Source organism: Notolabrus celidotus, chromosome 12 (genome assembly GCF_009762535.1).
Source record: "Notolabrus celidotus isolate fNotCel1 chromosome 12, fNotCel1.pri, whole genome shotgun sequence".
NCBI classification, from domain to species: Eukaryota; Metazoa; Chordata; class Actinopteri; order Labriformes; family Labridae; genus Notolabrus; species Notolabrus celidotus.
Window position 1 is genome coordinate 11,061,382 of NC_048283.1, and position 23,676 is coordinate 11,085,057.

The 23,676-nt window shown below is 39.7% G+C and overlaps 1 protein-coding gene across 1 annotated transcript; it reads right to left on the reverse strand.

Moving 5' to 3' along the window:
• Positions 1–993: 993 nt before the first annotated feature.
• LOC117823478 (glycoprotein endo-alpha-1,2-mannosidase-like protein) lies at positions 994–19,574 on the reverse strand. The gene is made up of 4 exons (XM_034698686.1): positions 19,046–19,574; positions 16,120–16,229; positions 3,621–3,697; positions 994–2,005 (listed from the first exon to the last, which is right to left on the reverse strand). Exons 1-4 carry the CDS (start codon positions 19,557–19,559, stop codon positions 1,369–1,371), a joined length of 1,338 nt encoding a protein of 445 aa, XP_034554577.1. The 5' UTR covers positions 19,560–19,574; the 3' UTR covers positions 994–1,368.
• Between the last annotated feature and the right edge of the window lie 4,102 nt (positions 19,575–23,676).

The following is a 23,676-nucleotide window of genomic DNA, read 5'->3' on the forward strand; positions in this document are numbered from 1 at the left end:
TATATATATATATATATATATATATATATATATATATATATATATATATGTATATGTATATGTGTGTATGTAGGTCTTTCCAATGTACATTAAAAAAGTTTAAACATGATTTTTTTTATGAAAACGAGTGAGTTATCCTCTTTGAACCATGATCTGTGAGAGGTAAAGAAGACTGTTGCACTAAATGTTGACTGAAATAGTTAGTAGTGGAGTTAATAATTAGATACAAGCAATGTTTTTGGGGCATCTTTTGGTTTCTGACACTTCTGGATAATTAGACATGCCCCGGGTCAAATTGACTCAGTCCTGAGAAACGAACATAACAGGAGGGTTAAGAGAACTTTAATCTATGTAAGCCTAAACTTAGCATTTGTGGGCTTACACTGCCTGTGTGATGGACCCACTTTCTCCAAAGCTGAACACACCTGATCAATAATTCATTTTACTTTCCACCTCCATTTCTTCCTCATAAGGACTCCCCCACTGGTGAGGTCTAAGAAATGGGAAAAAACTTTAAGGATATAAAATGAAATACATAAAAAAGTTTCAGTTTTGAAAAAAATAATCTTTTTCTTTCTTCACCAGAATGTGACAAAAAAGTTTCCAAAGCAGCTTTAGGCTAGCTGTTTTCCTTTCTCTTGTCTTAATGGTAAGTTATCACGCTGGAGTTTATTTTCACTGACAGATAAGAGAGTGATGCAAGCCCGTGTCTGTCTGTCAGCTAGAAATGGCATTTTCCTCAAAATGTTTATCTATTTCTCTGGTTTTATCATCCTCTTGGTGTAGAAGTATGATTTTTGCTGGACAGTCTCTTATCTTTCAAGATCAAGCAAGTCTTTATTGTTGTAAAAATGCACTCACCAGTGGTTGAAACTTTCAGGGCCAGAGTAAAAAATATGAGCCTTACTCTGTTGTGTACAAAAGCACGTTCTAACAACTGCTCACTGATGTTATCACTTCTATCATTTAACCACACAGAGAGAAATGAGCCCCTCTCCTCCTGACACGTTTTTATTACTATAAGACGTCAGACAAGGACCTTGAGACAATTCATTCAGTTGTATTCAGTGAACAGAGGTCAGAATCAGGCCTACTGAACCGCTCACAAGTCTTATCTGTGGTTAAAAAAATGATCAAATTCAGCTGAATGATCCTTTATTTCTACTCAACTTCAAAACAGTCACTCCTCCCACACCACATCGTATTCTTACAGATCAGCATGTGAGCAGATTCATACACGCAGAAACTCTCACATTGACATCAGTAAAAGGTAAAAGCATGTTCTTAAACACACCCATCCTGATCAGTCTCTACATTCACTCCTCTCTCTTTGATGTAAACACACTTCCACGACCATTCAAGTCACGCTCACATGAGCCACTGCTCCTTCTCCTTGTTGAACTGCTCGGCCCAGTGCCGGGTCAGCTCCAGGTAGTGATCAGGTCCATGTGGCTGATAGTCCAGGTACACACGGGTCACTGTTTTTTTAGGCACTGCCCTCTCTATCTGCGTCCCCTCGTGCCATTCATTAAAAGACGTGATGGTTACCATGTCCGGCCTCACGTTCAGCGCCGCCTGCAGAGCCGTCTCGTAGTACCGACCATTCACCCTGTTCCTCATGTTGTGGTTGTTCCACGGCCGGATGCTGGTGTCGATGTAACCCGGGCCAACGCTGGGGATGAAGAGCAGATTGTTGCCGTCGCAGAAAGCTTTGATGGCCTTCCAGTTCTGATGAGAGGAGCCGAAGGAGAAACCGTTGGAGGCGAAGTAACTGTACATGCCGTCGAAGCCACCTGCGAGGATGTCATGCTTGTGGCGCTCCTCCACAATCAGGGCAATGAAGATGGAGTCGTAGGCAGAGCCGCGCACGCTGTGGGAGCCGGTGGGAGTCAAGAACTCGGACCAGGACTCTGGCGGAGTCAGGTAGGAGTCGTAGATGTAGAAGAGAGGAAGACTCTTCCCTGTGCTGGTAGTGAACTTGTAGAAGGCGCTGTGGTCTGCGTACCTTTAGGGGGGATAATGCAGCCAAATAATTACAGTGAGGTAGAGCCAAGAAAACCAGATGATTGTTGATGACTTGATGAGGATTTAGTAAGCTCTCAAAGTGATGAAGGGGGAGCCAAAAACTATATAAACTCTTCTATCGAGTCTGTTGCTAGAGAAAGTACTACAGAATCTGAAGAGCAGCTGTTGAGCCAACAAATGTTATTAGAATCTGCCTAATAAAATATTACATTTCTTGTGTTTTAACCCTCATTTAGGCAAAACTCATAAGTTTAATATCTTTGAAAATACTGAGTTATAAAAAAAATTCATCCCCCATACAGTGTGTACCAACAGAGAAATTAGTTATTCAGACCTTAACCGTTTTTTGAACCAGGCTGTAAACATGTTTATTATTGCTGCAAAGGTAGTCTTTTTTGAATGGGTGTGTATGTGGTTGCAGTGTTTCAGTAGCCTGCCTAAAGCGGATGCTTGATGAACTGCAGTTTTTGGCACTTCTGCATGGGCTCCATATTTTGAGACTGGAGGTTGCCGCTTGGTTTCAATGTGACCTCAGTGAGTGAAGACCAAAAGAAAATTCTCTAGTTTTTTCCCTGAGGAACAAAAATCTGTGAAATATAGTTCTTCACATTCTCCATGATCTTTCTAGAGCACGTAGATATTTTGGCTTGATGGCATCTATTACCTTAAATAAACATGCCCAGACGTTGGTTAGTTTTAAACACTCACAGTCTGTTTTTTAGGGTGCTGTTCAAATTATAATTTTTGAGATCACATCGATAAGCCTACAAAAAATAGAGCATATGTATTATGTTATATGTATTCATATGTATTCATATATATTGTTGTGTGCTCGTTGCTGCCGCCAAGGGTGCAATTGTGGAAACTCCGAATGGCGTCCAAAACAGCTATTTTTCCACGGAGTGAAATGAATGAGGTCCAACTCCTCCTATTACAAGTCAATGCATCATTGAAGTCACTTTGTAGCTGTCACTTTAATACAGTAAGACAAACAACAGATGCAACATAATGTTCTTATTGAAACCTGACCAATAGATTCAGGAGAAACTGAAAATTATGAGCACAAATAGTTTCTATAAAGCGGTCACAGGTTAATTGTCTCTTCACTCATTGGCAGTCTGAACCATACAAGACTGAAAACAACCCTTATTGTCTTTTAACTACACCCTGGCAAAATATATGAAATAGTTCAAAAAGTAATTTCCTCTTCTGAGAAGTTTTTGGAGTCACATATACTTGTGCTTTCAAAACTAGTTTTTGCCTCAGAAAGCTTTTTCATAAGTCATGAATGCAGACTTATGTAATCAGAAATGTTTTCTGACAGGCACCGGTTTGGCACGCCCCATGTTCAGAGGCTATAGTTCTCAAGCAAGCGGTTTGAGTCTTACCTACAGCACCTTTCCTGCATGTCACTCCTGCTCTATCCACTGTCCTATCCTCTCTGAGTAAAGGCATAAAAGTCCAAAAATAAAACTACAACAAAAAAACGCTCTCTGAAAGAATCTCAACTGTTGTTTCTCTGCATGAAATCTTAATGCCACTCTCTGAGAGGCGAGTGAGTGATGGATGAAGTGCGCAGCTCCACGAGTGCCTACCTGTCTATGATATATTTGATGTTTTCATGCACAGTCTGGTCGTTTCTTCCTCTGTATGGCTGGAGGTGAAATGCAACCTGGGAAAACACGTGGAAAAAGACACAAGTTATACATTTCCATTGATCTTATTACTGCTAATACAAAAAATGATTGCAAAGTCAGCACTCACAGACAGCTAGTATTGACCAGGAAGTCTGATAGGAAGGGCTCTCAGACAGAAAACGGCTCAATATGATGCATATTATTCAAGAGCTGTATTGTCAGAATTGTGCAGAAGTCTGTAGTCACGCACTGTTTCGACCTCATGTGGCCTCAAAACATTGCATGACATGAAGCGCCTCTTCTCTACACTTGTACCATGTTCAGATAACTTTGTTTACAAGTTTTCTAAAGTCCTATGAATAAAAGAGCGGAACACTGACTTCACCACCACACCACAGTTAGACATTCACACGGATCCTTCTGGACAGGGAGTGACTGTAAAGTTTCCTTTTTCAATGTTTTATGATAAACCCTGTCAGTGTGTGAGATCTTTTCACCCAAAGTGATGCTCCCCTGGATGTTTTAGTACAGCTACCGCTCACAGAAATGGGTATTTGCAATTGATAAAACAAAAAAACAGCAACAGAGGCACGAGGGACCTGAAGTGACATGTACACAAAAAGTGCTTAAGTTGAATATTTTAAAGCTCGACCAGAGAATTCAGTGAGTTTGAATTATGTATGATCAAAGTGAAACACTTTCTGTCTCAAGCAGTAGATCTCAAGGGAAACAATGTGGTGGAAAAGGTTTTTTTTTTTTTAATATAATGGAGGTCAACAGTAACTTAATGGATGTAAGATGTCACAGAGTGAGCTACACAAGGCTGACTTAGCATACAGTATGTTGTAAGATTGCTGTCTTCGGGCAAAAACTAAACTTATGGAAAGTTACACAGATGCTTCAGCCCAATGCACCAGCATGCTAATACTCACAATGACAATGCTAGGTTTAATTTTGGTCACATACACCATATTAGTTACTTGTGTAAGTAGTACTAAGAGTACTAAGAACAAAACTCAGCGGAAGCTCATCTGGATATTATTAGTGAAGCAGATATTAAGCCATAAACAAAAGCATCAATCCAAATGTTGACCACATGACACTGGGTGTCGATCAGAGACTATATGCAAGATAGGACAGTAGAAAATATCAGGATATGCCACTGTATGAGCCATTTTACCTATGTTGTTTTTGTTTTTTGTTTTGCTACTCGCACAATCCCCACAAGGGGCAGGTAAATGCTACAAAAGGGGCACTGGTGAAGCAATGATCTTGGGAACGAGAAGAGCACACGGTTTTTATCGCTCGTCTTAGACCGCACTGTTATCTTCATCACGCATATCACCTTCAAAGTAAGTTGTCTGTACCTGTTTATCATTTGCATGAATAAATGGCAAGAAGTAACGCAACGATAACACAGGATTGGACATTGGACTCTTTTAGAAGCACGTCAAAAACACCTCACTCCTGCACCCAGACAGTGACTAAAATCAGTTTAGAATAGTCACTACAGCCACATCATAAGCCTGGATTTAGCCATGTTAGATCTCACATTGTCTAAACTGGCCATTGTGTTGTTTTGTTCTATGGAGTTGACAGTGTTTGAGTTGGTAGCACTTCAGTGTTGATACATTTACTCTAAAACTCAATTTAGATTGGATCTAGTCTGTTTTAATAAGTAAATTTAAAAAAGGAAATAGCAGGTTTGTTAGAAGAAGAGAGGGAAGTATAGATCTGCAATTGAACTAGGTAAGTTAAGAATTGACAAGTTTCTGGAAAATTCAACTAACCAACTTGTTCAAGGTAAGAAAAAACAGAAAACAGTCAAAATGTATCAAACTGCATGCACTTCATGTATCTAGTCTGCTGGTAAATTATGTCAAATGAGTTTGTCAAATGTGGCTAACACCACTGGCCTTCAGCCCTCCTTGCAGGTTCACTTTTCCATGCCTGTGCAGATTACACATTGGTCTGGTTGAGTGTTTGTATGCTAACGAAGCCTACATCATACAATTAAAATACTGACAAACTGTGATGCACTAATATCTGCCATCTGTCATATGTGCTTGTTTACATCCAGGTAGTAGAACATTATAACATTAATGCCGAGCTAAAGCCCAGGCTAGTTATTCTGGTGTCGACTAGCAAGAGTGAAGTTTACACGCACATCCCTAACTTGAACCTTGTGTTGACAGGAAAGATGTGTTTACTGTATTTCTAACAGCATTTACTAAATGTTCAACTAGCTTGTTATCCAGCTCAGTCAGGTACTTTGATTGGTTTTAAGTGTACCATTTGTGTCCAGAGGCATTTGGTCAGCACACATTAATTACACATTGTGAAGGTGAACAAACAGGCCAGGTTTGCCCCCCCTAAACTCAACTCAACTTTATTTATATAGAACCTTTCATACATAAAAACATGCAGCCCAAAGTGCTTCACAAAATAACAGAGACAGAAAACAACAGCAATGGTAAAATTATACAAGGCATGATTATAAATAAAATACTTAGAAATGAAAGAATACTAATATCAATACAGTAAAATTAATACAATAGGTAATAGAGGAAAGAAAAGTTAAAAATAAGGTATCATTAACAAGATCAGATGAATACAAGAAATAAATAGATAAATAAATTATTAAATAAGATAAATATATGTTAAAGCAATGATCAAAATAATAATAAAATAATAATAATTATAATAATGCAGTCCAGGTCTAAAAATTATTTACCCCAGATTAAAAGCTAGATTAAAAAGGTAAGTCTTAATTTTACTTTTAAAAACACTCACAGAGCTCACCCTTTTAATGTCCAGAGGCAGAGAGTTCCCCAGTTTAGGGGCGTGAAAACAGACAGCTCTCTGGCCAGCAATTGGGTGAGACACACAAGGAACATTTAAAGAAACACTATTGGCATGGCTAACAGGAAGTATCACTGACAGAGTACTGGAAGGCTATCCTGAATAAGAACGGATGAATGATGTGTCTCAAATGTTAATAATAGGAAAGTTGCATTAAAATGCACATGATGATCAGTGCTCTTGAATTTCTTAATGGAAAAAGTACTTTTGGCAGTGCCGAGTATCACTGTGACATTGACTATAAGTGCACTAATGGATGAAAGTGGTGCTTGGAATAAACTAAAGTCTGAAAATTTGTTTTTACTGAACATGTCTACAGAGGGGCTGCCAAACCGAAGACAGGAAACACAGCTACTTGTGCTACTAATGGATATGTTGAGTGCTTTTATGTGCAACAATACATACACCTTGATGGTGTTCGAAGCACTTTGCTTGCAAAATAGCAATAAGAAGAAAGATAGAGAGAGAAATATCCTGGCAATCTAAGCATATCATGGCCCAAAAACTTTTTATGATGCAATAACTCTGTAGACTCTCGCCCGGTGATGTGAAATCCAATATGAACCTATCCTGAAAAAACCAAGGCTGCGTTAGAGGATGAAGCAAAATAATGTGTCAACCATAGAGGGGAATAAAAGCTGTTATTGTCTCCTGCTCACTGCAGCAGATCACAGGCCACCAGAAAACTCAGCTCATTTTGCAAACACACCGGCCCATTACTCTGTGGTAATTTAGAGGTAAATGAGACAGAGTCGACGCATTTTAATAGCTCATAAACATCGACAGCAAGAGCCTGGAACAACTCCAGCATGATTTATGCTGAGCAGACTGGAATTTAGTGCCATGTCATGCAGAAAGCACTGAAGGAGGACAATGAGCCAACACATAGAGAAAAGGTCCAGACCTTTATAACAATGAGATCAATTTTAACTAAGTTGAGCACATTTTCTCATGCAGGAGTGTCGGCGTAGATTCTGAGGTCTAAGCCGGTGGTAAAACAACAACACAGGGTCATGTGGAGTAGACTGTATGGCCGATGCCATCATGGTGCACCCCTGGGCCTTATTCCCCCTGTGTACATCCAGCTACATGGCCTACTTACTTGATAGAACTTTTACAGCCCCTCAGGGTGCTGATTGTTTAGGGAGGCAAACTGAGTCATGGCACCCATGATGCACATTTCATCTCCTCTCCCTCCCTCCTGCCTGCACCCAGCTTACAATACCCCCCCCCCTACTCTGTCCCCGTCCAAACCACCCCCACCCTCCCCAGGGCAGAAAGACTGTTTCAGCTCCTCTTCAAGCTGAGGTCGAGCAGCAGCAGCACCGCTGTTGAATCCATGTGATCTGCTCTCCAGCTCTGCCCGTACAAAAATACAAAATACACGAGCCGTGTGTGGGTGCTGCTGAAATACTTCTCAACTTATATAATAAAGAGTACATAGCTTTTCTTGCACACCTTAACCCAAAGAGGGGTCAGTGTGTTTTTAGCTGTGTGGTGTGGGATTGTTAGTGTGAGAGTTGGATTTGTTTCTGCTAAGCCACCTCTGCTCACAGTCACATTCATCTTCTTGTAAGTTTTGAACATGCAGCTATGCAAAATATGTAAGTGTATGTCTCCTATTTAAACTTGCACTTCCCCTCACAGTGAATGCAGCTATAATCTTAGCAAAGCTTGTTTTCTGTAACTTTAGATGAGATCTATGATAAAATGTTGTTTCAAAATACATTTCCCGAAGCATTATTCCTCCCCCTTTGTTATTTTGTCAGGTGTCTTCTGTTTTATACCAAAACTTTAGCCCCAAAAAACTTTTTATGGATCATAATATCTCTCTTCTCTCCTTCTTTTAACATTTCAATGTTTCCAATGACTCATTTTACACATAAGTCTAACAAAATCCCACCCATACTCCTTTAGAAGAATGTAGCAGCCATCAAAGCAACATCACACATCTCTTTCAGTCAATTGAAAGACAGGCTCCCTTTCCAAAAAAGTGTGGTTGTAGTTAAGATTTCACTTTCCTTTCATCCTCCTCCAGATGAAAAAAGTGAGTAAATAAAGTGTGTGTGGAGGCCAACAGATCTCTACACCTCCATGACTCACAACAACTTCAAATCGTGCTGTAGTCACTTAGCTATACCCACTTTAAAGAGAAAATAAGAATCCAATAACTTCAGAGTAAATAATGCAACACATGATGTGTAGTTCATTATATTGCTGAAATGGAGACACTTATTTTGGCTTCACTTTTAGTTTAACATTGTAACACCAGAGCTGAAATGATTGTTTTTTCCTTGATTAGAGAGGGTGATTGTCTGCAATCTGTCATCTCTTCAGAACATGTAAACCTGCAGAACCATGAGGTGTGCAGGTAAGTATTGTGTACTCGTTATACTTTATGTATTATGAATAAGAATGACACGGGAGACCAGAGAGAGTTATACCGGGACGTGTATTGCCTTTCGCCGCCATCTTAACACTGCACTCAGTGACGCATCACGTAAACACACAGGAGAGCGGGACCGTATCCCGGGAGGGACAAACTTAAGATGTCAATACACAACAGTAAGATCAACAGGCCGACCCATTTGACCCTCAAGACATTATCTTTGGCTATGTTCACATTGCAGGCAAAAGTGGCCCAAATCCGATTTTTGGGGGGTCAAGTGACCAGGTCAAATTTTTTAGAGGCAGTGTGAACACTCAAATCTGGCCCACACCAGATTTTTTCAAATCAGATTTAGACCACTTCAATATGTGGTCCTGAATCAGATACAGATCTGATTTTTTTCAATGTGACCTCAGCCAAGGCGGATTTGATGCGCATTTGATACTCACTTCACTTTATACTAGCGACACAGGTAACAATTCTGCGCGGCAGTAGCCTTGCAAAAGTGGAGGATAGCAACGATGGAGCAAGTCAATGGAGGGACAGCGAGGTCTTGGACCTTATAAATATATGGGGTGACACTTCCATACAAGCAAAGCTTGAGGGTTCATACCGTAACCCTGTAACAAAGTTCACAGTTCACACTGGAATCGGATACAGGTCACATTATAGATGGTAATGTGAACAGGCAAACAAAAAATCGGATCTGAGCAAAAATTCGGAATTGATCATTAAGTCTTGCAGTGTGAACGTAGCCGTTGAGACACTCCTCACAAAACAGGAAGGGGCTGCGGCCCATCAAGACCTAAACCAACAACACAAGACTGATTTTCCCCTCCCTAGCACCAGCCTCATTAATGATGCCTTACTTCGACCTGACACGGATCCCTGTTGCGTTGATTGCTCCTTGGATAAATTAACTTGAGATTGGGTCAGCAGTAAAGTTTCAGCCTGGGGTGCTCTAATAGACTAATCCAGCCATGAATCTTGCCGAGGTTAATGCCATATTCATGCCTCATTGAGCTTCACAGAACCAATCTAAAGACTCATTTCCATATGATGTTTCAGTTTAATCTACCAGACAACTTGCAGTTCTCGTCCTCAGGGCGAAGGAGTGTTGCTGTGACAACAACACAGAACAAGAGTGAAAAACATCAGTTGACATAGAAAATAGATAATAGATAGTTTTATAGATACACTGAGGGCTTCCAAGAGTTGACTCCTCCTGTTGTTTCAGTCTTTTTCTCTGCCTTGTCTAAAGGTTTTTTTTACCCCCAGTAATATAATACTACTTTTGTGTAATCATACATGCTGGTCTCTTCGAGGGCCTAATCTCCATTTTCAGAGCCTACATAGTAATGTAGCATCTGTGGGCGAGGGCTGTGTTTTAGCATGGAAAGTGCTCCAGCTCCCATTTGCAGGATGTTGGTAGCCAGAGCAGTATTGAGAAAGCAGCAAAAACAGTCAGTGTGGAGAGAAAAGGCAGACAAAACCCAATCTACTGTAATGACATATCCCATTGACAGGGATCTGATGAGATTCCTTTATATACATTATATCTAATCTAGATCAAAAATGTCAACTTGAGGAACAAATCTTGAAACTTGAAATTGTGTTATGAAAGCCATCAGCATTTAGATTCCCTGACTTACAAGAAGGTTTGATCAGACCTCCATTTAAAAAAACAACAACAAGCATTTTCAAAGTTTTCTTCACTTTTTAGAGGATGGATCTGCTAAAGCTTTCCTTTTTACTTCTTACAGAACCTCCTGAGACCTGGCAATTCATTTTTTTTCTTCTGTGGAGGACATACATTTTAGCCATCTAAGTGAAGCACCATATATGCTGTCTTTAAAAATCCTACTGTCCTGTGAAGAGGACATCCTGGGCCGTCTAATGATGTCTCACTTGTGGGGATGTGGCCAACAGAGCACAGGAACTTTCTTTTCAACATGGCTGCAAACTCAACTTTCACATTTTATGGCACCAAAGGAAGTGAGGGATCTTTTTTTTTTTTTTTTGCAGATATCATGTTTCTCTTGCAAATAATTAAATTGATTCTTCAATGTAAGAGTCTTAACCTCATTTAGTAAGATTTTGCAAATGTACAGTGATTTTAACCCTTTCAAAACACAACTTTTATTCAGTGTCCTTTCTAGTGGACAGCAGGACTAAATACATCTGTGTTTAACCAATTTAAGTACTCCAGGAAGCAGAGGGCTGAGTGAGGCTGAGAGGATTTTACATGCACACACTCAAACATGCACACACACACAGAAACACACACACACACACACACACACACACACACACACACACACACACACACACACACACACACACACACTCACACACACTCACACATGCCCATACATGCACACACACACGCACACACTGACACATCAAATCAGTAAAAAAATTTGATTTAGGTGACTTTCAAGGGTTGACTATGCATTTTAAAGTTATATGTTAATGTTCTGATGTGTTCCCACTATATAAGTGTTTTAATGTTCATGAAATGACATGAAATCTTCGTTTTTCTGTAATATGTTTCTTTCAACCCCAATACTTATATTATCTAGAGAAAAAACAGTATCAAAACTTTTTTTCTCCTGGGTCTCTTATACTGAATTTAAGGCTCTTTAATTAAAAGTAATCATAAAAAAACAGGTTTCTTTTTCAGGTTCAGTAAGCCAGAGTGAAGCATCTGTGTGACCTATCAACAGTGAAACTAAGACTCTCCAGAAACAGATGAACAGGCACTACTCAGGGCAATATAATGAACCAAGGAACAACTTCATTTATTTTGAAAGCATATGTCGAGAGGCATTCATCATCATCAAATGTTAGCTTATAGGTTCAGAGAGTGCCAAGGGCGTAATGTTTCAAAACAAACCTGCTCTTTAATTGTCACAAGCATCCTAAAGAAGATTAAAGATTGGGATGTGTCCTGAAACCAGCTCTGACATTTTTTCTGGCAGTTTCCTATTCTCCTGTGGGACCATCTGTCCTCCTCACTTGGGTGTCTCTCCTTCCTCTCAGTGGAAAAGAGCAAAGACATTTTTTATGATTCTTGCTTTAGAAAATTTGCATTGGGGCTCCAGACGATCAGAGCCAAAGCTCTCTACATCGTCAGCATTTTACTAAAATTATGCATGATGAAGCACTCCAAAGATAAATGTCCTCCTGTGCTGAGGGAGTGGGAGGAGTTCATAAAAAAAATAAAAAAAACGGAGAACCTGGAAGAAAACAGATCTGGAAGAGGACACTGGGAACTACTACACTTAGCATACTACATAACACAGAAAAAAGGATTTATCTGCACTGCTCTCCAATGGTGTTTTTTAAGTGCTTTCAAATCACACAAAGATAAGTACTTTTGTTCAGTGAGATATGTTGAGGCAATTTATACAGAACAAAACAGCCTGTTCTGACACTCACTTCTCACTTTGTATGAAACCATCCTGCTTGCTGGGTTACCTATGATAATAAAACATAGCCCTTAATTCAGCCTATTAGCTTTTTGTCCTCACACCATCATGTGTAAAACCTCATCAGCTGAGCGTTGTATGTCAAATCTCTCCCTTCCTGTCTTGACCTCACTGAGATGCATTATTTCTTTGCCTGCAGCCAAACAGCAGGTTTCGCAAATGTGGGTTAATCCTCCTGTTATGTTTGTTTCTCTGGTACAGCAATAATATTCCTGGGACAATTTGACCCGGGGCACATTCAATTATCCACAAAAGTGTCAGAACCCCCAAAAATCCCAATACACATTAATTTTCAACTCCATTACTAACCATTAAAATCAAGATTTGGTCCATTGGTGTTCTTTAATTCTCACAGATCATTGTTCAATGAGGAGAACTCACTCGTTTTTCATGAAAATTAATGTTAAAACTTTTTCTAATGTACATCGGAAAGCCCTAAATACATATACAATAGTTTTACATGACATAGATTTTTGTTTATTTTATTTTACATTTTGAATTTTTCTTTTTTATGAAGTGATGTTGATAAATTAACACAACGCCTCTTCTATCACATGCTGCCCAGATTTTTATGCTGCATTTAGCTGGTTTGGAAGGCATATATTGCCTAAAATAGACTTTTAAAAGGGTCAATTTGACCCGCACAAACAGGAGGGTTAAATGAGCTGGCCTCAAAAGCGTCATGGCACTCATCAGGGCTTGTCATACTCAGGACAAGGCAAATACATCCCATATCTCAGCTGGAACACATTCTCCTCATCTTTACATCAGGAAAACTTATGAATATTTTCATTATGTGTTACAGTACCTGATGTTTCTTCAGCATCAGTAATTGGAAAAAGAAAGGAAATGGTATGCTCTATGTAGATGACACCTCAGTATGTTGTTTGTTTGGCTAACAGTCAAAATCAGTCCCAAAAAGTAAGATTTGAAAATTACAACAAAGAGATGCATCTTCATAATTTAAAGTTGACATCTAGAAAATATTTGGGTATTTTCACAACTTCTCTTTCTCAGAACTAAGAACCTATGTCTAACATTTATCAGCTGACCGTTCAGCTCAGTAGAGGAACTCAAACTCAACCCTATAGCATTGCTAATGCTTTTTTCTTGCCAATGCACCCCCTACATGACAGCTTGCTTATCTTTTTATTTAAACATGTAGTGTGTAAATGCTGTTGGTGCATTATTAATGGTGCCTGCTATGACATAGAAAAACTCTTACGAGCTTGTCCCTCTTACATGTCATTTCAAATTGATATAGAAAGCAGGCTCACTTTTGAGTAGCTTTTAAAATACATATAAACAGATGAACACATTACATATATGTCTTGTGTGCTCATGTTGCAGACTTTATCATTTCATAAAAAGTAGCCATTTCAGCTAATCACTGTGCTAATGAGTGGATTTAAAACGGACATGTTTTCAAAATGTGTGTCTTAATCCTTCTTATCTTTATATGGAGAGCTTCTGACACGAGTTGTATCAGATTACATGTGTGCATCCTCTGTTAAACATTGATAAGCTTTTGATTCAGTGACAGCAAGAAGGAACTCAACACAGACTGTCGTTTTTTTTTCCTCTAACGTGCCATTTTCCAACCTAATTGGCAATTGGTCATATGATTCTCCTACCCCCCACTTCTCAACGCTACTGATGTGCTCCCGAGCTCATTCAAGCCTCACTGAACAACTGATCCAGTGGCAGCAACAGCAGCGGCAGCTCTTTGACCTGCTTTTGCTCTAATGCTGGAGATGTCACTGCAGCAGTAAACATCCAGAGTCAAATCCCTAAGCAGCAAAGACGGCTTTAGAGGAGACAGCAGAGTGAGTTCTACTGCTCTCAATCTTGCTCTCCTGTGACAAAAAAGAAGCTGCCACTTCTGTGTTCGACTCACCACGGCACACTGGCTTTGTTTGAGATTACTATTCTGAGAAGTATTAAGCTCTCTGCCTCAACTCTGTGAAGCGTCAGTAAGCCTTTTCTTGCTCCAGCATGACTGCGGTCTAAGTGAAATGACAAGATGGAGACAAAAAAGGGATATTTACGCCTCGTTCTTATCTCTCTGTAAATGGACTCTTAAGCTAGTGAAGATGAAAGATTTGATCAGTTGTCCCTCTTAAATACAACATTGTGCTTATCAGTTCTAGCTGGTATGTCTTTTTTTATGTAGTAGTGAAAGCCAGTGGGGACCATTCAAGCTGGCTAATTGTACTAAATGGAATACCTCAAGGCTCTTTGCTTGGTCCGCTTTCATTTTCTCATTTAATTAACCATATGTTTTAATCTGCATGAAACAAATACAATACTCATTTCTATGCAGATGATACTATGTTTTAGAGCTGTAGATCTTCTCTCAGCTGTACATTTTAATTGTACAGTGTGTCATGAATTTAGTGCTAAATGGGGATAAAACTTGGGGAACCAGTTTTTCAGAGGCTCTTAAGGGAGCCTTCAAGCATGAGGACATTGCTACAGCTGAGGGAAAACTGTAGACATTGTTACTGTTGCAAATGTGTGTAGCTACATAAATGTCTTTTGAGTGATGTGTTGAAAACTGTGAAGGAAGCAATGCTTGGGTTTGGGTCTTATACTAGAGACCAGACACAAGTCTAGTTTGTCTTTACTAGCTAACTTTGACGTTTTAAGTTTTTATTTCATCCTAAAGTGTACAGCAGGTCTCTATTCAGTGAGGGACCCCAAAATCGCTGTTTAATAAGTGAAACACAACACTTATTAAACATACTCCCATGTCTTCTTCTCCAGGCTCATCAAACTCTAACAGCCATTCCAGATTTTGCTAATCTGGAAACCAAATATTTCAGGGTTTTGATGAACCATTTCATGACACAATAACTCTCTTGGGTCATCATATTTGACACAGTACAAAAGAAAATGGGATTCAGTCTCCACTTCATTCAAATCACACAACTCACAAAGTCTGTTTTCCTCTATTTTTGAATCATCCAACTTCAATGGCTAGAGGAAGAATACCAGCCAAGGATTTTTGGTTTCTATACAGACAAGACGTTACCTATAATTCAGGACTACAGTTCTCTTTTACTCTTTAGTTTTGGTTTGAAATGAAAGTTTACAAACCACTTGTCTTCAAATTTCAGCAAGAGCTTATCTTTTATGTAGCTGGCATTACAGCACAGATTATTCCTGTAGATATAGTTAGGATTAGGCTTGTTGACATCATCATTTTACCAGTTACAGATTATCATTTTTTATATCATTTTGTAAAAAGTCCCTGTATGTGACTGGACTGTTTGTAGAACTCAATAGCATATAAAGATGTGTAACTAGAGAAAAAAAACACATTTCACAGAGAGCTAGCCAGCTTTGTCCATGTCAAGTGTCCCTGTAACAGTTTATTTAAAAAGCTACTCTGGGAGAAAGCAGGTGTATCTGGGAATAGTTATGTTAGACCACAATACATTTATCTTCCATCTACTGTATGGATAGGGGTGGAAAGGAGAGCTATCTGGTTCCTGTTGTAGCTACTTAAAGCACTCTCAAAATGGAAATCCCATTAATGACTCTGAAGTCTCTTGCTAAAGACAACAGTAAAGTTTTTGATTTTTAATTGTTGTACTTTCCTCTGGTATCATCACAGAGTTTTTATTTTGTTTAACCTTGAACTATTTCCCCCATTTCTTTAAAGTCCCACACACTTTTACACACAAATGAAAAATGTGCTGATGCCTCTTACCTTGAGGTTGTGCCTATAAGCAGCATCCAGTAGAACTGGCACTAAATCCTCAGCAGGTTCCCCGTTATCATCAGCCAGGCCAGGAGGATACCAGGACAGGACCAGAACCCCTGGGGAGTCAGAAAGTCATGAGCCTGATCATCTATCCTGGACCAAAGATCTACAGAGAAAACCTTACGTCCAAAGTGCGTATAACCTCTGAGACTGCTCTCTCGCACATTGTGGATTACATGCCAGTTCTAAGAAATGCTGACGATCCTGTGGGAAGGAATTGGAGCCAACAAACCTTAGCTTTCATAAATTAACTGTGAGGGTTTCCACGCAGCCCTTCACACAGTTTAACAGAGTCATTTGAGACAATCAAATGAACACGCTGGAAATATCTGCCCAGGGAATCCATTAAAGTAATTACCGCACATGTTGAACAGGACTCAGACAGATGGCAGTCAGGTTTGTAGCTAGGTGTTGTATGCAAGGACGGATTATGAGACAATGGGTTCTAGGAAACAGACATATACAAGGTCTCTGTGATGACAACATTCAAAGTAAAACTCAGCTCTTTCTGGTTGTTTTGTGATTCTTTCTGGTTCTGGGCATCTCTTTGTGGATGTTTGATCTCCCTATGAGGTTGTTTAGGTTCTGTTAGAGGAGTTTTTTCGGTCTGTTAGTAGTTGTAAACCTCTAGTGGTTGCGTCTCCTTACGAAACTTTTGCATATTTTCTAAAACTGTTTGCATCTCTTTTTAGTTATTTGGGATTTGTTGTGCTTTGCAACCCTTTGTGGAAGCTAAGTGGAAACTTTGTGCTTTTTTGTCATCCCTTCAAAGTTCTTCTGCGGTTGTTTTGCATCATCTGGTCCCTTTCAAATTGTTCTGCTTCCTTTTGCACATTTTATCTCTCTTTGTTGTAGTTTCTTGTCAAAAAGAAATATTTACTCTCACTTCAAAAGACAGGCTTTGCCCCAGCCACCCTCTGACTCGTTGGGCCCTTGGGTATGTGCCTGACAGACACACTCTGTAATCCATCCAGAGCTCTCTACAGGAAGGTTTCTTGTCTATATCCAAACACCTACCTGCACACACATCCTGCACCTGACTGATGAATATGCATGTCATCTTTGGATCATTACTTATTCCTTGTTTTAGTGGCAGTCTCTCTCTTCCTGTGCAGCATGAGGTGTGACAGCTCATAAATTCCAGCTGGAAAATGCAACCTCATGCTCGAATGCTGGTTGAGAAATAACTTCATGTAAGCCCTAGCAGCTCATGGCACCAGAGGATCCTGGCACTTTAAGGTCATTCATTAAACTCATGGCTGCTTGCTGTGGAGCTGTGTGAGACTATTATCCCACAGTACCAAACTATCTCTGTGTGTATTTAGAATATGGCCACAGCTCTTCATTTTATTTATGAGCCTCTTAAAGTGGTGGGGAATCAGTCATGAAGCCAAGTGGAACTGTTCAGAGTTTTGCTGGCGGTGTTTTCTAATTTAATGGATTGTTTTAGTTAGGGATTGAGAGCCGGCACTCCCATGATCCATCTGTCGCTGCCATGACCAGACGGGGCAGACAGTCTGGTCATCATTCCGGTTGGTGTACAATAACCTACTGAGCCGCAAGGCAGAAACATCAGGGCCTATCATGTGTTGGCTGCTGATAGCTGGACTCACTGAGCTGTTACTCGATATCAGGCTACAGGACTCAGCTGTCTTTTTGAAAGGCCAAACCAGGTTGTAATAAGACCCACAAAATAACTTTAACTGCCTTAATGAACATCTGTTAAAACTAAGTCTGACGTCCTCAGAGTAGAAATAAAGGGCATTATTTTTTTAACACAATCTCCTAACCACAGTGCAGAATCTAAATCCGTTTGAAGCTCTATTCTCATATATGTTTTAAGAATTTATTCATTGCTATTGTTGAGTTATTTGTTGTTCATAGTTGTTTGATTGGCTTCAGATTTGTGGTTTCTTGAATGCTGGTTCTGTGGCTGTCAAACAAATTTGCTCTTGACTGACGATGTGAGCCCTGGATTCTCATCCATCCATCCATCTACTATCTATACCACTTATCCCATTCGAGGTCACTGGGCTGGAGCCTATCCCAGCTGTCATTGGACAAGAACCTATCACAGTGCTGACACACAGCCAGACCCACTCAAACTCACACCTCACAATTCAGGGAGACCAATGAACACAACGAGCGTGGCTGTGGGAGGAAGCCGGAGCACTCGCAGGAAACTCATGTATGCACAGGGTGAACATGCAAATCCTACACAGAAAGGTCTCAGCTGGGAATTGAACCAGGAACCTCCTTGCTGTGATGCAAAAGCATCAACCAAGTCATCCTTGTGCAGCCCACATTTGATAAAGTTGAACAAGTTACTCTTAGACATCAGTCATGATGATATGGAAATGTTGCTCAATCTAGTTTTGTTAAATTAAAGCAATGCTTAAAAAAGAACAAGCTCAAACTTGTGAGGAATTATTTAAATTGAAAATTCTACTAGCGTGATAAATAACTGCATTAAATGTGGTTTATGAAATGAAGCCTTAAATATAATAATCATGTGTATCCGGATACTTATTTCAACCTTTTACCTCACCCTTGGAAAATTTCTCAAAGCATAATAAATTATGTTACGCTTTTATTTTTGAAATTGATATATTTATGAAAGTCGACGTAAACATAAGGCTCAAAATGTCAATCTATAGGATACACAATCTGAGTTTTTTTAATCCATGAAGTTTCTATCTGCAGAAATTCAGCACTCAGAGCTGAGCGTTTAGGGAGCTGTCCAGTGGATGCGTGGTGCTGAAAATGTTGAGAGCGAAAACGAGGCAGCTTTGAGCTTACAGGGGGATTTCTGTCAAGCACCACAAACAACACTCAGTTATTTTACAGTGTCCTCGTCATTTCTGAACTGTACCTGCTGCAGACGCTCCGATCTGCTCCATGTGGGACTCCAACACGTCTGGGTCTCTGGAGCTGTACGGACCAAGCTCGGGGTAAAAACTAGCGCCGATGTCTTCGGGCGGCATGTGTCTCCCTCTCGGGTAGCTGGATGCGATTTTGGGGTCCCAGTGTGGAACAAGGATGTGGTCCCAGTGAATGAATTTACCGTCCATGTTGGGGTTGCCATACCAGATGTGGTAAAAAATATGAACATCGTAAAATATAGTCCCCTCGGGACCTGAGTTGGACAAAACTGCTTTGGTGTTGCTGCCTGCAGGTTGCTGGGCTTGAACCGGGGACGAGGTGGTGTCCCGGGACACGGAGCGACGGTCCACTTTCCCTCCTATCATCGGCAGTAAGTCCAAGCCTGGAGCCAGATCCGAGAAGCCGTCAGAGGGCTTCAGGGTCCTCAGTCCCATCATGGTACCGAAGACGAATATGGTGAAGAGAAGCAGAACTATGCAAGCTTTCCTCCGGAGTCTTGCCATGTTTGTCCGGATCAGCAGAGGCTGCAAACGGCTCGGATGGGACACGGACCCAGAAGAAACCTCTTTCTGTCCTGTTCCTGAGAGTTCTCCTCGCAGCCTAAGAGCTAAGGTTCAAAGTGTCATGCATGTCGTCTAGAAAAGTGGATATCCAACTGATTTCATAACTATGATTTGGCTACATGTTTGCAATCCAGCACCCATGTAGATTACCTGGCGCGGCTGGTGAAGAGAATTTGAACTTTTCCAGCATCCTCAGTTTTCTGCATTCTGCTGAGCCTCGTATCACCACAACAGAAACTCACTTCCCAAAGCTCTTGTTCTTATAATGGAAAATTGGTCTTAATGCTGTTACAGGGCGGATAATCCTGATGTCATTCCAATCAAGTCGTTCCTTTACTGTCTCTCTCTCTCTCTCTCCCTCTCTCTCTGAGCAGATCACTCCTCCAGCTGGCTGCCGTGTCCCGCCCATAATCTGATCCGTGCACCGGACACATGACGCAGCGTAGTGTTCTCTGCCCATGGTGTACGGGAGTTCCCTGCCTCCGTGGTTGGTTAGATTCGTCCTCACACAGTGGGCTATTAGACATTGATTGGCGTGCCTCCTCTGAGCTGTTTAGCTAATTTCTGATGACGTTATATGACGTTAAACAGGAAGAAATATTACATATTTTGAAGTTTGAATACCAGAAACTAAGTAGGCTTCCAGTTCGGTTGCTAATAGTTATTTCACTGTGATATAAAGAACCTCAAAGTGACTCAAAAATATAATCTCTCAGGTGCGACATTACGATCAAAAGTATCAATAACTATTATGATTTTCTGTAAAAGTTTGATTGGCCGGCTGAGTTGCTTCCCTTACTTTAATAGTTAAGAGTTACAGTGGCATCTAGTGGTCACTTAATATAACACAAGCGCACTCCAACATGCGGCATTCAAGTACTGCTGAAAATAAGACACCCAGATGTCCAATTTATTTTGAGTGGTAGTTCAAAAGACTGACAGAGCAGGGGCGTGTCCAGAGCGTTGACTGGGGGTGCCAGTCCCCAAACTCCTGCCCCGTTTGCTCAGCCACCCCAGGTGCCACATCATAATCTTTCACTATAGTTGGTTATTTACTCAGTCAGCTGCTGTTTGGGCTGTTTGTAACAATTTTGTAGTAATTATTTATTTGTTTATTTATTTATTCATACATGTTTTTTCTTTATATTTCAATGTAACACATTTTCTTATGTAAGTGGCTTAAATCATGGCCTTGGACAAACATAATCTTTAAGAGCCCTGAATGGATTTAGCAAGAAAGATCTCCGTGATGCCACTCTACTGTTTCTTTGTTGTTGTTGTTTTTTTTTAAATCTGTTTTTAAGTTAGGTTGTTGGCATTTTTTCCTTTAATAATAATAATAATAATAATAATAATAATAATGATGCATTTTATTTAAAGGCGCCTTTCTCAGCACTCAAGGTCACCGTACAATGCAGAGTTTAAAAAGAACAATATAAAAATTAGGCAGATAAAATCAACAAGGCATGATATAGTATAATTAATTAATACAAGTAAAATTATCAGGATCAGATCTGGTGCAGCAAAGAGGTGTAATCAGAGTGAGTATGACAGTTTAAAAAGATGTGTTTTGAGATGTGATTTGAAAATGGAAAGAGAGTCGATGTTACGGATGTCTGGTGGAGGGGGAGTTCCAGAGGTGGGGGGCAGACCAGCTGAAGGCTCTGGACCCCCATGGGGGTTAAGTGGGCGGGTGGTATAGTGAGGTGAATGGAAGAAGACCTGAGGGTGCGGCTGGGTGTGTTGATGTGGAAAAGTTCAGAGAGGTATGGAGGAGCAAGGTTATGGAGGGCCTTAAAGATGAGGAGCAGGATCTTGACATAGGACAGCTGAAGAGGGACATGAAATGCAGTGGGTAGAGAGTGGGGTAAGCGACAGCTGTAGAGGACCATAGCCTCTCTATAAGCACTGTGCTAAACTGCTGGGCCAACTGGTACCCCATGTTTTTTCGTTTTGCCATTTAGAGTAAAAAAAGGAATACACACAGGAATATAATGACGGTATGCTACTTTATAGATAACAAAAATCTAGAGGGTAAATGCTCATCATTCGTGTGTGTTCACAAATATTACACATAAATTCTGGCCACTCCTGCATGTGCCAGTGTCCAGTTGAGCCACTCCATTCACAAAAGTCTGGACACACCCCTGAAAGAGGACATTGGAATTATATTTATTTATTAATTCAGTTGTGTATTTATGATTTGTTATTGTTATTATTATAACAATAATCATTATAATTCTAATAATTATTTTTATTTTATTATTAACATTATTTTCAATATCAAGCTAAATATCATTCACTTTTTATTTCCTAACCATTATCCTTAAGCAACAATGACATCAGTCTTTGCAGTCAATTAGCTTGCATCAGCTTTGGCTCGAGTCCAGCAGTGAGAGCCAAACACTTTGGCTAACTGCCAATATATCCCCAGCACGTCTCCACTGAAGATTTCTTCACTTGCTGACATTTCATTAGATTGTTGACTTTGTTTATAGATCAGTTTGTCTAGAGTTAAGTGGATACATCCTTTAAATTGTTTGTTTTTCAATTAAACAAGTCTAAAATAAATAAAAACATGTGTCATCTGAAATGATTTCTTACTGGTGTTCTTGCTGCCAAAGCAAAATGGACTCTTAAATTAGCCTACTATTTTTTGAGTTAAGATTGCTTATATATGATTAAGCCTTAGCAGTCACTCTTTTAAAGTGTAAAGTTAACATCTTCAATCATAAGGCAGGAAGTTGGGGTGAAATGTATAACAGCTCGTAGAAGTCACAAGGACACATCTCAACTTTTTATTTCTCTTTTTTTCTTTTCATATCTATTAATTTCTTTATTGATGAAAAAAATAAGCTTATATTATTCTTCAAGATAATTTTAAATGTAACAATATTGTTGCTAAATTGTAATCTTGTATACGTTACTAGAATGGAAGCATCAAGATACATTTACAGCTAAAACGCCTCTCTAACAATGGCCACGCTGCTGTAATCTAATAGGTTATCTCAGAATATAGGCCTTATTGTAGCTCGATTTTTAAAAATATCACCTGAAGAAGGTTTAACTTTTCGTGTTAAAAAAATAGCGGATTAAAATTAAAGAATTGCCGATTTTTCAAAAGAATAATACAAAATAAATAGTTGAATTTTCGTTTCAAATTAAAATAAAATCATCCTCCAGCCAAGGAGCGTTCACAGCTCTGATTATTTATTTACACTACTTGAATCAAATTTGGGATTAGCGCTCGTGATGCAACATGTCTTCGTCTAAATTGTCCTGTTATCGTCAATTTTAATTTTGGAATACTAAATCCTGTCGGTTATGTAATCTAAGTGTCTGAGTGGGCGTGTTTTGCGGGTCCACAAGGGGTCGTTGTGGTAGTTATGATGGAAAGGACAGGTAGGGTGACCACCAGGCCTTCTGCAAATAGGAGGAGGAGCTGAGATCCATTTATAAACTAAATACTTCTGTTAATGTTCAGATTAATCTGCACAGATTATTTCCAATTGCTGAAAGAAAGAAAATCTGTTAATCGAAGTTTTGGTGATAATTCAGACGTCCAAATGTTAAAAATGACACCAACATTTCTCATTATCACGACGAATCTTTTTTTTTTCAAGTTGTCTTGATTGATTTCTAAATGTCTTTATTCTAAGGCCGCTTGTACTTTTTCAGTGACACAATTTCATGCTACAAGAAGCTGGATCTTCGTGCCATCTTGTTTTTTGTTTCATGTTTTTTGAATCGCTCGTTGGGTGTCATAACTTCGTTTCAACTCTTCACTCTCATAATAATAAACCCTTCTGTTTATATTTCAGTTTCTGGACTCTTCTGTCTCTTTGCATGGTTAGATCACTTCTCTCTGTCTTTGATCCATCCATCTCTCCACAAGGACACGAGTCAACATCTTAACATGACGTGATCAATCACTATCGATCCATGAATTCGTTTGACCAGCTTGGCTTGTTTTCATGCTGCCATCTTGTATCGAGGTAGATTATTCTTTTCTAACTATTCTGTGTCCTTTTGTTTTATCCAATTTTTCGTCCCAGCT